Raw genomic sequence first — 15,467 nt, 5'->3', positions numbered from 1 at the left:
TTGCTAGGATGCTCTGAGTGGTTGCGAGGTCATCGCTAAAGTGTTCCAGCTGGTTGTTATGTGCTTGTTTACTGGCACCCAGGGCACAACTCAATTTACAAAGTCTCCAAGTTCTCACCTGGTGAAGTGCATGGTGGCATCTGCTTCTGATTCATGTGGTCTCAGAGCATCATAAACATATTTTAGATCATCCACATCAGACAACTCTGGTATCCCACTGGAGAGCATCTGCACACAAGGGTTACAATGTTAGAGCAAAAGGACACGATGCAATTCAAATGAGCATTCAAATAACAGGCAAAAAATAAAGCAAGCCAGGGAACATTACTTGACCTCAACTCTGTGGATACATCCAAAGAGTAAAAACTACGAGAAGTATCTGGTGTAATCTGGGAACTCACCAGCCCAAGCAGGTTGAGAAAAAGATGTGCATGTTTCCTAATCAGATTGTAGGCTTCACAACACAAGTCCACAAAATCATGGAAACGGCTGGATGGCTTGTCACCTCCATTGATGACGTACGCCATGTCAGACGTAAACACAAAAGGAGCCCGGTCCCTGTATAAAAAAAAGATTTAAATCTGTGATAACATTTTCCTATCAACAGCTCAGATCTGGTTTAGCTCAAAAACATCCCTCTGTTCCTTTGTGGACTGGACAAGCAATATTTAACAGAGGTTGTTGTGGGTTGTCTATATTGTTCTGAGAGACAGTAGTTGCAGTGATCAAAGTCTGGGGCATGTGCTTTTTGTGTACCTACCGTTTGATGCTGCCAAACATCTGTGCATGCCCCAGAAACTTGCCGAAGTCGATGTGAAACATGTGTCCGCTGGTCTTAAGCATGATGTTGTCATTGTGGCGGTCGCAGATTCCTAGAATGTATGTGGCCACACAACAACCAGCACACGAATAGATGAAGTTTTCCACTGCCTGTGAAAAATCAAATCAACAGAATCAGTTTATAATTAACCACTCTGAGGCAGCAAAGGTATTAACCACCAAATCTGAAAATGCATTTTCATATTATTAGGACATGCAAAATAAACATGATGCAATCCAGTGCAACTTAAGCAGCTATGGATCGTGCCACAGCAAAAGACAGTTTGCACATACATATTGGTTTAGCAAATGCTACGGAGTCCTACGGAGCACAGCTTTACCTTTTCATACTCATCCTCAGTAGGGTTGTGTTTCTGCAGCCAATCTGCCAAAGGCCGGTCTTTGAAAGAACCAGTGACTCCATGCTCAACCTGGATCTTCCTCAGGGTTTCTGCACTGGGAATCATCTCTACCATGCCTAGACAAGGGCATATAAAATATAAAATTACTTCAGTTCACATCCTTAAAAAATCCCATTGTGTACAAATTTAACACAGTTTAGATATTAAATACAATGTGGGGTATACATGTTAGGTAGGAAATGACCCCCCAAAAAAATGAATTCTAGGATGTTAAACACTGTAGTTAACAGGAGTCTTGACTTTGGAGGATGGGTGTTTACCTTTGCCTCGTCCTGTAGAGAAGCAGCGGAAGATGACCATCCTCATATCAAGTCCCTCCTGGATCCAGATCTTATTCATGATCCGAATGATCTGCAGCGTCAGCATGTCCTGCCGCAGGTCATCTCCAGCCTGAGCGAGAAAACACACGAGCATAAACGACCATCTGAAAAACTTTTCAATGCAGAACCACTGAACCATAATGCACACAGACCAGGGAAGGCGGTACCTTAAAAATGACATTGACGTTGTCTCCCAGAGAATCCTGGTTCTGGAACGACAGCTTCAGGGGCACTGCATTAGAGTTGAAGTAGGAGCAAGACTACATGAAGAGAGAATGAGAGAGGTGTGTTGCTTTTTATGCGTCAGCAGGAACAACATAATGTCCTCCACATGCATGATATATGAAGACACAAGCTGTACCTGTATGTTGATGCCTTTGACAAACAGGCCTGGGTTCAAGGGAAGTCGACAACTGCTGTTCATAGAGAAGAACTGTTTGACCTCCTCCAGCCCCTCCCGGAGAATAGCCTGAACATCAGACAAAAGACAAAACACGATTAATGTGCTGACCAGACAGCCTGGAGAACATCAAAATTCCCCTTAGGGATCAACAATCTGTTAGAGAATTATGGCCATTAAACAAATGAGAAGTTTAGAAGCCGGCTCTTTTTAGCTAATTATTTTTTGTAGGTAATAATTGTTCCTATCAGAAAACCTCTAAGGCTTGATTTAAACTATTCACATGATCAAGGGGAGACATGTTAATACCACATGCATGATCCTGTGATCATGTGGCCACTTGTGATCCAATATTATGGCGAGGTTTAATCGTTGTAGAGTTCGCTTGAATTAAACTAAAAGCTAAAACTGAAAAAAGGGTAAATCTGTATAAAAAAATAAAAAATAAAAAGCACATGACTATGACAGCCTGTTTCTGCAACTGAAAAACAAGGTAATTGTGACTTGTCTCACAATTCTGACTTTATTTTTCCTCGCAATTGCGAGTTTACATCTCACAATTAACGTATTGCCCCAACAGAATTGAGACTCTCAATTAACTTTTTTAATTTCCATAAATAAACAAATAAAAAATTAAAACTAAATGTCAGTTAAAAATATTAATAAATACTATAATGTTACATAAGTGATATTAAAATAATGCTTGGTGTGAACAGCCAGTGTAAATGAGGAATGCTGAAGCTGACCTGTCTGGATGAAGGCGAGGCATCTCGAACTCGCTGGGCTATTTTAGCCAGAATATTGACCAGCCAGCATTGCCGATCAAACTCTTCTCTCAAACCACGACCAGAGCAGCAGAGAAGAGCCGCCAGCAGATACTGATACCTCACGCTAAACTGAGAGTCTTGAAGAGCATCTTTCAGCAACCTACAAAGAGAGAGAGAGAGAGAGAGAGAGAGAGAGAGAGAAATGAACATTAGTATTGATGATAATCAATAGAGCACTGACTTCCTAATGCTTCTTAAAGTTATTTTTACAGTGAAATTGCACTCACAAACTGCAATTTAACAAAGAGCTAATTTTTTGGGTTTGAATGATCCTCTATACAGAGAAAAATACCTCATCTGTACAGCAGGTGGAGCTGTGAGTTAACTTCATAGACTTCAGTATGAGACTGTGAATCTACATGTACATGACTTTAATGTGTATAACATTTTTTATGCATTCATGGTGCTCACTATGAATCAAATATCAGTTTAACATTGACAAATCTGAATGTGAGAAAATAAGCCAGCATGACCAGATTATTCAGTATGTGTGCTCTTTATGAGGGCACTGCGTTCTTAATTATAATCTGAGGGTAGAGGACACACCAGAAGAGGTAGTGAGCAATGCGGATGTCCCCGATGGCCCTCCTCAGCAGAAAACGCACCAGGTGACTGTCCAGATAACACTCGTACTTCAGCGCCTGCATAAGATAGAGAGCAATTTGTAGGATGGGGAGGAAGAAACAAGAGGATGAGAAAACAAAACAGATGGATAAAAAGAGTGACAGGTAGGATGTAAACGGATCAGGGTCAATGGGAGAGGAAGGAATAGAACAAGGCCTTCGCTACCTGCACTAACTGAGGAAGGAAGTCCAGAAGCTCTGGATCAGAGATTGAGTCCATCCACTGGACCGCTGTCCGCCTGCACTCCTGATCTGGAAACCTGGTTCAAATGGGACATTAAGGTCATTGTGAAATCTAAATAGACAATTTGTAAGAATTTTTAAATGAAAACCTACTTTAATGGTGCTTTTTTATGTGTATGTGTGTGGGGCATGGGGGGTTGTTGGGGTTGGATTGGGGGGTCTAGTGGTCTCTGAAAACTGTCATTTACTCACCGTAAGGTCATTCCAAACCTGTATGACTGACTTTCTTCTGCTACACACTAAAGATGATCCCATTGACTTTCATTTAGAAGCAAAAAATGCAATGGAAGTCAATGGGAACCAAAGCTGTTTTGTTAGCAGAAACCAAAGAAAATTAAGACCAGTTTGTAATAAGAGACAGAATGTTCAGTTTTGGGTGAACTATCCCATCTTGGTCAACCTGGTTAGAGCTGGTAGGCCACCCTGCTGGCTCTGGATTTAACACTAACAAAGCTTTAAAACCATTTCAGTAAATGTCAGGAGTAGATATGTGCGCTCCACATGTGCTCTTCTGGACAAATGTAAAGGTCAATTATTCATGGTCTGCACAAATCAGCCCAACTGCTAACCACTGGAGGACAGTCCAGCTCTGCTTCGCCTCCAGCTAAACAATGGTGCAAGCTGTTGCCATGGTTGCCATAACACTCACGTGGCGTTCAGCAGGCCTAGGGCGTCCAGGTGGTCCATGCATCCCCACTGACGGAGCAGGGCATAGATGTCAGGAAGACATGCCCACTCCCAGCTGGGAGCGCTGGCCAGGACCAGCGGCAGACGACTGGCTTCCACGTGGCAGAAATAACGCTTCTCCCACAACAGACGCCGGTCCTCTGGAGCCAACCTAGATAAACAGATCAACAATGAAAGTTAGCACAAAGAGTAAACAAACCTGTATACCACTCTCAAACTTATAAAACAAATATTTACATAAATAAATGGCACATTATATGAAGAAAAATAAAGATATTGTATATGTATGTTTTATGGTCCTTTCTAAATGAAAATATATATAAAAATCTTTTATATCTTATGCCAGTGATTTATGACACTTGCAATGGAAATGTAAAAATAATAGTTTGATAATAAGTTAAATAATAATAATAATTAAATAAATACATATACATATATCATATACATACATATACATATTTTATATACATATTTTATATATATATATATATATATATATATATATATATATATATATATATATATATATAAAATACATATTTTATATATATACCATGTTTATATGGTTTCGATATGTTTATCTTCTATTTTAAATATGTATTTTTTCTTTATTTTGCAACATATTGCAAGTGCCATCATCTGACAACGCATTACGATATATCATAAATGTAAAAACTTATATTATTTTATAAGCGCTGTACAAGTTTGCCGTTTTAATCCATTTTGGCACAGACAAAACATGTCAAATGAAGAAATGTATAATTATTACTATTATTATTATCGTCATGACCATTATTAAATGTAGCATTTTTTCAGTGTTTTTCCCAATCCATCGGTCTGTCGGTCCATTTCATGGAAATGAACACATAACAGACATTTCTCATGAGAGCTCAAGCATACTGCAAACATAAAAGTCTTAAGCTGTTTCCAGACAAACAGCCATGGTTTGCAATCCACCATCTACACGCCATCATAGTCCATAAACACGATCACCCAATCCGATAAAGCTTAAAAGTAATCTTTATCTTGACAAAATGATGATGCTGGTACAGCAATTAATACAGCATAACATGTCCAGGAAGGTGTCTGTGCGTGGGCTCTCACTGCAGTAAAGGATGAAAAATAACCAATCTCTAGGTAATTTACGCTGCATGTTTTCTTCTACACTGATGTACCAAATCCACTGAGTCCAGAAGTAAACACTACCGAAGGCCAAGTTAAACAGAACTGAATTTTCATGAATAATATTTAAAAAGACATGAGGATTCACAACAACTCGCAATAGCCTGTACAAATACTGATAAACACACCATCAGTGCTTTCAAATGCTTTGTTAGGGTCCTTCGTGCTGCTCATCTCATCCATGGAAACTAGCATGTGAGCTCAGCTGGTTGGATGTCATTTGTTAAAGCAGACACACATTAGTGGCAGCGTTTAGCTACTGCGCTCATCGCTGGCTTATGAATTCATGTTGGGGAGTGGCCTCTACCTCTAGGGATGACAGGCTTAGGGCAGGACCCCAGGATCAAATTACCCCTGCGCCTGCTGGGCCGTGACCATACAGAGTCATCAAACAGCTCAATATACTGGGGGAAGGGTTTTGAAAGCCTCATATGGTCACACCCACGCTCTTCATGGCAACATGCAAACACTACTGTCATTAGATGACTACATATCCCACAAATCCCAGGAGGCTGGAGGAGTATTGATTTCTGGCTGCCGTTGCCCAATGCAACCTAGAGGAGCTTCTGTGAATCAATCGGTATAGAAAACGACAACCTCATTAAATTAATTTAATAAGTGTTCTTGCTGGAACAAAAAAAAAAAAAACATTGAGCAACAAGATAAACATCTAGAGTCTTGCAATTTTGGGGTGGTTTAGGACAATATTTTCAGTTTAAGGTCATCGTAGGTGGTTTTCCAGCATGTTAACATGCAGTTTCTTGAATGTTCTGGGTAGATTTTTTGATTTGGGGATCAGAATAATTGTTAAATTAATTTTATTCAGCAAGAATGTATTTATTTATGACAGTGAAAGACATTAAAATTGCTAAAGAAATCATTCCTATTTTCATAAAAATACTCATTCAAATTCAAAGAAATGCAGTTCCAGTCAGAAAAAAAAAATATTGTTTCCACATTAAATATTAATTAGCTGTTTTCAACACTGATATCAGCATATTAGAATGGTTTCTCAAGAATCATGTGACACTGAAAACTGGAGTAATAGCTGCTGAAAATAAAGCTTTGCAATCAAAGAAATTCATTAAAATATAGAATACATCTAAACATTACTTTCACATTTATGTTTTTAGAAAATATTTATATTTTATAACTTTTTTTAATGGTAGTGTACATTTTTGCTGAATTAAAAACAACAATTTGAAATCTGCGCACTTAAGTTACACAAAGCAACACATCACCTGTGGAAAATGCTGCACAATTTGAGAGAATGTATATTTGTATTAGCAAAAAAAAAAACAATGAAAATGAGCAGCTGTAATAGGAGCTAAAGTTTCTAGAATCGATTAACTGCATGAAAACACCCACCACGGTTCAGGTTTACAAAAAAAAAAAAAAAAACTGTAAACTTTAACTCTGCTGACACAAGCCAGATCACGGTTTACACCCAGCTCAAATGCTCAACCTTTGCTCCAAGAGATGGAGACAATTTATGACTGAATATTTCCAGGCTGGTGTGGCTCCAGATTTTACACTGCAGCAAATGTTTCAGAGCTCCACAGGAAGAAAAACAGCTGAGAGAGAAAGAGAAGAGAGACCGAGCCAGATGGGGAGATATCCACATCAGCTGTCTAAAGTTGACTAGAACAAAGTGAGTACTGTAGAGCACCAAGCCCTGTTGAGCAGTCTCTTATGATCACCAAGGCTGCATTTACTTAATAAAAATATAAAACATTAATATTGTGAAATATTATTTTTCTGCAGAAACCATTTTATTATAATAATAATAATAATACATATTTTTTATTTAATTTTTTTTCTTCGATGAACAGAATGTTAAAAAGAACAGCATTCACTTGAAAAATATTTTTCTGGGACATTATAAATATCACCGTCATGCAAGATCAATTTAATGCATTCTGGCTGTAAAGAAAAGCATTACTTTCTTTCAAAACAGCAATGTAATTAACACATGCTATTGCTAAATATATCTGAAACATGTATTTTTAATATTACAAGATGTATTTATGGTCACTGTTGATTAATGCACAAATTTGTGAATAAAACGACCTTACTTGCCAAACTTTTCAATAGTATAGTGTATTATTAGTGTATATAATTTATACAAATGTTTATAAAAAATAGTATACAGTACACTAAATTTTATTACACTTTATAAGAATATTAAATTTACACTTAACTCTACAGTCTTAACAGTGTGTGCATGTTCTCATTTCCTGTTTTTTTTCACCCTCCCCTGACATCAGACCTTTCCAACGCCACATGAATTCTGTTATTCCTCCCACTGCTGCTTGAGAGGAGGGATAAGATGGGGAAACAGAGAGGAATGCAGAGGACAAAAAGTTGTTGTCTTCACTCCCAGCAACAAGGATCTGACACCAGCTTCTTCAACACTCTGCTGCACCCTCTCATAAGTCTCTGATCAGCACCTCAGCATGACCCTGTGCTTCTTCAACCTCTGTTCCCATGCAAGACGTGCTCATTTGGGATCGGAAAAGAAATTTCATGCTGTGTGTCACATAAATATGAATGATGCGTGACGACAGCTGAACCTGAATTTGCATTAGCTGGTTATTTGAGGTTGCAACTACTCTTAAACCACCCTTGTCCTGTAGAAGATACTGTTTTGGTTTTTTAACATAATACATTAATAATTACATTAATATTCATTTGAATTAATTTTTTCCATTTAATTAAATAATTTAGCATTAAGTAGCTGGAGTAGTTAATGTGGTGACTTTACACATTGCACATCAAGCTTTGCCAATTTTAATGAGAGATCTTGATCTGTCCAATCTAGTGTCAGTCTAGAAAGTCTAGAGTTGTTCTGCAATGAGGACAACAGTGGTTTCCTAGTCTAAAATGAAATACAAAATGTTGTTACAAGGCATATGGAGCATTTTAAATACTGATAGAAGGGAAAATAAATTCATTCAAGGAATACATTAAAACCTGGAACACATTAACACAGTAAAATAAAATATTAGATCAGTACGCAGCAGTTGCTTTAGGATTATCCAACAGCCAACTCACCAGAAAAGGGACTTCTTGTGCAAGACATCATGTAGCTGCCTCTGGCTGAGCTGGTCCAGGCGGGAGAACTCGTACTGGGGGCTGAATTCTGCAGGAGGGGGGGTGCTGAAGCGCACTTCGAAAGAAGAAGTGGGAAAGTCCACCTGAAAAAACGAGGAGTGTTTTGTTGAAAATGAGCTGCTGTTTTAACAATGGAGGGTTTAAACACACAACAGTTAATAGAAAGAGTTCTATGTCTGAACTTAAAAACTAATGTCAACGCTAGCTCTTTATTTGACCTTTTACCACATTTCTCAGACAATGCGTCTAAACGCTACATTTTAAAAGTTTGGATTTATTTGAAACTGATTTTTTTTTTTGTAAAATGGGTTGATATAGAGAGAAAACAAATGGCTGTCACAGGTAAAAAATTCCTGCAGCTCATGGGTTGTTAAGATGGGACAAGAGTGAAATTAGGAGATTCATGTTCCAAAGCAATCACTGAGGTTCGCGGTCACGGCTGGCAGCAGTTTAACAGTTCTGAAAGCCATATCAGCACCAAGAACAGATGAGGCTTTAACCTTAAACATGCCAAAATAAAGAGATACTTCACCCAACAAATTAAAATTACACCATGATTTACTCACCCTCAAGGCATCCAAGGTGGATATGGCTTTCTTCTTTCAGATAAATCATGAGTTATATAAAAAAAAATGTACTGGCTCTTTCAAGCTTTATAACTGCTATGAATTTTTTTTTTTTCAATAGTCCAAAAGAAGTCCAATAAAGTACGTCCATCCATCATAAAAAAAAGGCTTCCTGGAGCGAACTGATGGCTTTTTTTTTTTTTTGGAAAAATATCCATATGTAAAACTTAAGAATAAAGTCATATACACCCAGGATGCCTTGAGGATGAGTAAATCATGGGGTAATTAACATTTTTTGGATAAACTAATCCTTTAAATACCACTAACGCTAAATGTTAACAGTAGAGACCAATATACAATCAGCTAAAGACAAACTGAAACTACAACCACATGCACCCAGTGACAAAAACAAGTTTGAAATCAAGAAAACCGTGTCGATAAAACTATAAACTTTATAATGAACAATGAAAAAAGCTTTAAGAGAAAGCTCATGATAGGGACTTCTGGGTAGGTTTTCACACTTCTGTCAGTCAGGCTTGAAATCAGTCCAGTGTTTATTGCCATATGCCTCTCAGCATCACACTTCATCCATTAGCAGAGCAGAATGCACTAGAGTAATGAGCACAGTCCTTCATCCATTTCATGACCTTCAAATGTCAGAAATGTCCCCCATAAAGCAAATCAGTTCAATCGGCAGCCAACTTGGTTACACCCCATACAGCAATTTCCTAATGAAACTTATTTGGGGCAGACAACGCATTAAATAGTTCATAACAATTGAATTGAATAATAATGAATGAAAGTGAGGTTGTGGGGATAGAAGGGTCTTTTTTTCTTTTTTTTTTGTGAAAAATTAAATAAGCCATCTAACCTGGTAACACTTTACAATTATATTACATTAGTAATAATAGTTATCTACTTTAACATAAATTATTATTAGAATGTATTAGTATTAGTTACACCTTACTGTAAAGTTTTACCAAGACAAAACAAAAATTACAAACTTTCAATTATAAAAAAAAAAAAAGAAGATCATCCGCCCCTTATACTGTCTTTGAGTGAAGTCGCATTGCTTTATGCTAATTTCTAAACTCTATCGGTAGCTTGCAACAATGAACTGTCAATTGATAAAGTAGGACTTGGTTCGGCATGCAAAAAAAAAAAAAATCTTTTTTTTTTTTTTTCAAAGAAAAGTCTGAATTGAAAAGAAAAAAAGGAAAAGATTGTGAAAAATGGGGTCAGAGAAAGTTAGAGAGAGAGAGAGAGAGAGAGAGAAAAGCAGCAATGGATAAGTAGAGAAGCTAAAGGGAGCAAGTGCACATTAGGTGGTTTTAATGAGCCCCAGATGCGTCATTAGCCCCAGATGCATCTTGGATTAATGGGCAGATTGCAGGGACTGACTGAGGAAAATCTGCCACCTCACACTGAATAACCCCAGAACCTTAATGAGGGGCAGAACCTACTGAACAGGCACAGGACCAGGCTTCGCTCCCAGTTTAAACTGCACAGCCCACTGCCCTTAGACAAAGCCATGCCATTCGGGCACAAAAGAGCCCTACTGGCACTATTATGGGCTGGTTTGGCACGCAGAAATGGCAGAAAGAAGAACGGGGATTGTATTGTAGGAGGCCTGTGCGGAGGCTGGGAATCCAAGTGAAGAGAAAACCATGCACACACGTGATCTACAGCACAAATTCAGAACAATACCAGCGGGGATTGCTGTTTACAGAGAGTGGCTGTGAAATGTCACGTCTGAATGTGCTAAGAGGATATTATTGCATGTGGAGGAAATGGTGACTCAATGCACACATCTGGGGTGACATCTCAGGTGTTTGTGTTGACTGTCTGAGTATGCGTTTATTTTTAATAGAGCGTTTCCTGCACTTCCACTTAATCTAAAGCCATGTTTAAAGAATTTATCTTGCTACACCACTGTTCTAAAGCTTGGGGTCAGTGAGATTAAAAAATGAACTTTTATTCAACAAGGACGCATTAAAATGATCCGAAGTTTCTGTAAAGATATTTCTATTGTTACAAATGTTTCTTTTTTAAATAAATGCTTTTTTCATCAAAAATACTGCTTTGAACATTGATAATAATAAGAAATGTTACTTCAGCAGCAAATCAGCATACTATAATGATTTCTGAAGGATCATGTGACACTGAAGAATGGAGTAACGATGCAGAAAATTCAGCTTTTTCTATCGACTCTATCACTAAATCATTCAGATGGTTCTCTAAACCATAAGTTTGGTCATGTATGATACAAAATAAGCAAGAACAATGTTACGGTGATATCCTTTTACAATAACAAAATCTGAATAAAAAGTCTACTTTTGTGTAACCAAACTATTTCCCGTGCTTACTTTGCCTGGGGTTGTTTAGATGCATATAAAACAGTGACAATTCTGAATTCATCTTTCTCTTTCTCTCTCTCTGCAGAGCTACCTGACCTACTTTTAGGACACTTTACAAGTAGCGGGACAGTTCCTTCCTACATTTCCACTAGCACATTGGCCCGACCCCATTACTGCTGAGGTTACGAGCCAAGCACGGAATACACTTCCATTATACTCCCTTACATATAATCTAACCAGACATGGCTTCAAAAATATACTGCTTAAACACCTTAAACCTATTATCTCAATAGCCAACTTTACTGGGTGAGTATGCACAAATGACCTTGAAAAAAAAACATTTGAAAGAGAGATGAACGTGAGATGGTGGGTTTGTTTTAAACAGGAAGGCTCATCCTTAAGGCCTGATAAGAGCCTCTTTGGCACACTGCAGCCTCCTGGATAAGAGACAGATCAACCACAATATAGGAGGAGATGGAGAAAAATGAGTGCATGGAAGAAGAGCGTGTTGGGAGTAAACATCACTTTACAGAGAATGAGTGAGAGTTAACAGTAATCGATTATGAAGTAGGACAAGCAGGAACCAGTTTACTATACAATTACAATCTGATTTGAGCAGAAGGCCAAACCTGAAGGATGACACTGTCTGGCTGGCTGAAGTTGGGTATGCTGGAACGAGCGTTTCCACTGCCAGGGGTTGAAGGCCAGAGACCCAGCAGCTTCCTCCCGCACGTTAGAACACTAAGGAAGAGGTAAAACAGGGTCAGAAAACACCTAACATCCGCTTATGGCTGCATAATACGGACTATTATATAATTGACCTATTAAGTACATTTGTGTGTTAATCTTACAAGCAAAAGTAAATATTTTTGCTAGTAATCTTTTATGGATCCTGTAAAAAAAGAACTAAAGCAAACATGTCTTCCTAAGAATTATACAAAATCAACTTATCTAATCTCAGCTTTTAAGTACTTTTGTTTTTTTTAAACAGTCAAAAGGACAAAATGTTTCAAGTATTGCTTCTATTTATATAGTTGGACTTGGCTGTGCATTTGACCATGAGATGTTTGCTCAATGCGTCTTCCAATTCCTTTTACTTCTGTATTTACCCAGCTTCAGAAACGGCAACCAGCTTTTCAATGTGTCACTTCTGCTCAGGAACTGGTGCACACTCGTTTGAGTGTTTGTGGTGTCTGTAGGCTGCACTAGACTTGCAGAAGTCAGCCTGTTCAGATCACACAACTGTTTTGCTGTAGGAGGTGAGTATCAGCAGTACTCTAGTGCTTAAAGAGCCTGCTTTCATGCCCTCCACTATAATATGCACTAAAGCAATTATCATTAATAACAAATGCCCAGAACGTGAACATCTGCCAGCAATGGAAAAAAAAACAACAACAAAGAAGAAAACATCTCCACGCTTACTGTCTGAAGTTGAATAAGGGCATGGTGACCCAACCCAAAGCCTCAATGCTGCGTTTCTGCTTGCTCTTCTCCTCCGCACCTCCAGGGGGAGGTACAGTGGTGGCATATAGCGTCACAGTCAACTGTGACTCCCTTGGCAATTGATTGATCTGGATGGGGAAGCAAACTCTAGATTTTGAAAAAGACAAAATTTAAAATGAGTATAATTCCAGTCTGAATCATGTTTTTGAAATGACAGGTTTTCATAAAGGATCAAATTAGAATTACAGTTTCTCCTCAAAACTAAGCACAACAAATGCATTTTTTTTTTTAAACACCTACACTTGGAGTTATTATAGCATATATTCCACCTTCATACAGGAGCCTAAAAATATTCACCAAAGCATGGGAAGATAAAAAAAAAAGAAAAAGTGACAAATGTCCACTAAATTACCCCTGAACAATACCAAAAGTCTACAATAAGACGGCAGAGTACAAAAACAGCCACAGGAAGCTAAGCTGGATGAGCTATTTTCAAATATGCCGTCGGAAACACTTCGTAAACAAACTTAGATCTACTGTGTTCCAACATCAGGCCCACTGTTTTCGACAAACTTCAAAAACACAGTATTTATGGGACTGTGTAACGTGTTTGGATTGGCGTCAGGCTCACCTCTGGTCCCACACCACCAGGTGGAAGAGATATTTGCTGACCGACTGTTTACTGGTGTGCTGGGGGGCACAAAGCTCCACTCCACCATGGGTAAGAGAACAGGACAGGAAGAAATTTTCATAGCTGTAGATGGGTTTGTGTGAGAGAGAGAGAGAGAGAGATAGAGAGAAAGAAGGTGAGATCAGCAAATGGGAGCAGTTTACAGTCACAGTAAATGTTACATCTAACAGAAGCCAAGATATTTGGCACATTAAACCACTGAAAACTTTCCCTTCCGGGAAGCTGCTGCTAACCTGATAAAACAAAATATAACCAATAAAATAAAATATGGACAAGATGACTAACTAATGACATCTTTTCCCAACTTCTCTCTCCTAATCCCAACATTATCCCACATCATTCAACATCAATTTAAGCACTTAACATGGGAAATGAACTCCCGGAGCTAATTTAAATAGAAGGGAAAAAATTCATAAGCTAAATGGAACACCAGAGAAGTAAGAAAAAAAATGTGTGATTGAAATACTAATGTCCCAAATACTGATCTGAGGATCCACAAAAACACAGCAGAAGAATAAACACCATGGTTATTGTCTCCTGAAAACCATTTAGCCATGTTCATTATAAATAATGTTTGAAATGGCCTTTTCACACTAATCTGAAATCGGATTTGAGCCTTGAGGTTTGAAAAGGAATGAAGCTGATTCTAGATCAGCCCATCTGATTGACTCTAGTTGCCTAAAGCAGATGGGAGACAAGAGAACGTCAGCCCTCCCTCACAACTGCACAGGTGCCCGGTGCCCAGCCTGCCCTCCGCCTGGCTCCAGAGGTCAAAGGTTATGCTGAGTTCCCATACATGCTTCTTTGTGATGGCTCGTTCCACAGCATTAGGTTCAGAGGGAGACAAAGGGCACTAGTCCAGGCCAATGGGCAGGAGAGACCATTCCAGTGCTGTGTCGGGGAGGGGAAGGGGCTGTATTATTTTGTGACTGATTGACTGGGGGATGTTGGCCAGCATCTGTCTCCATGCTGGTAGGAGCGGTCGCCGCAGCTCTGGCTTAGGACAGAGGGTGAAGGAAGAGGAGTGGAAAAAAAAGAGAGGGAATGCCATTCTCAGGAGTCCTCTCGGTACACCGTAACGGCAAATAATCCTGCTGGATTACCGAAGGGGATCAGCAATGTGGACAGATGGTATACAGCTGCGGCTTCTTCCACAAGAGTCAACTTTTCCTGTGGTGTCATTTCCACAGTCCTCAGAATTCAATCTAAAAATGCAACAATCAGGTTTTTGACCTACAGGTACATTAAGATATTTAGATTTTCTTATTCTGAGTGACAGAAAATTTATTTAGAACCACAAACGAGTTGATGAGAATGAATGTGATCAAAACATAGAGAGCCTATGTCTGGTATGCTATCTGCCGGGAAATAAACACTTTCTGTACAAATCAAAAAAGTGCTACTAAACCCAATAGTGAAACTAAGCAAAGGCAAGAAGCATTTTTCCGAGTAATCCATATTTTGCTGAAAGAATCCCAATCTGAATCATTGTTAGCTGCAATAGTTTTTTTTATTATATTTTTCTACTTTCGATTTTGGTTCACAGTAATCACATCATGTAATATGAGATCATGGAAGTCTTGTTAGAAACCGGTCATTCAGGATCTCTAATCAGTTTCCAAAACAAACGATAACACTTACTAAAGCAAATCTGAACTTGTTCAAACAGTCAAAACAACAACCCACTTTTCATATTTCTTTTCTACAACAGCAATTTTATGAAGATTGACAGTGGACAATGAGTTGGAGAAATATTATTCCATGTTTCCTTTT

At 38.5% G+C, this 15,467-nt stretch overlaps 1 protein-coding gene across 3 annotated transcripts in view; it reads right to left on the bottom strand.

Annotated features, from left to right (window-relative positions):
* The window catches only part of LOC113055213 (phosphatidylinositol 4-phosphate 3-kinase C2 domain-containing subunit beta-like), a 37,953-nt gene that overhangs the window by 5,566 nt on the left and 16,920 nt on the right, over positions 1-15,467 (bottom strand). For all 3 annotated transcript variants that reach the window (XM_026221293.1, XM_026221294.1, XM_026221295.1), the window contains 15 exons: positions 13,635-13,757; positions 12,983-13,150; positions 12,190-12,301; positions 8,578-8,720; positions 4,304-4,492; positions 3,578-3,671; positions 3,335-3,429; positions 2,708-2,888; positions 1,923-2,030; positions 1,729-1,821; positions 1,502-1,631; positions 1,161-1,297; positions 761-930; positions 402-558; positions 119-228 (listed from right to left, as the gene is read on the bottom strand). In XM_026221293.1, the coding sequence (XP_026077078.1) occupies positions 119-228; positions 402-558; positions 761-930; positions 1,161-1,297; positions 1,502-1,631; positions 1,729-1,821; positions 1,923-2,030; positions 2,708-2,888; positions 3,335-3,429; positions 3,578-3,671; positions 4,304-4,492; positions 8,578-8,720; positions 12,190-12,301; positions 12,983-13,150; positions 13,635-13,757 (2,010 nt within the window). The remainder of the gene's footprint in view (positions 1-118; positions 229-401; positions 559-760; positions 931-1,160; positions 1,298-1,501; positions 1,632-1,728; positions 1,822-1,922; positions 2,031-2,707; positions 2,889-3,334; positions 3,430-3,577; positions 3,672-4,303; positions 4,493-8,577; positions 8,721-12,189; positions 12,302-12,982; positions 13,151-13,634; positions 13,758-15,467) is intronic.

The sequence above is a fragment of the Carassius auratus genome, chromosome 36, assembly GCF_003368295.1.
Source record: "Carassius auratus strain Wakin chromosome 36, ASM336829v1, whole genome shotgun sequence".
Classification (NCBI taxonomy): Eukaryota; Metazoa; Chordata; class Actinopteri; order Cypriniformes; family Cyprinidae; genus Carassius; species Carassius auratus.
Note: the sequence above shows the minus strand (reverse complement) of the source record. Positions and strands in the feature narration are given on the sequence as shown.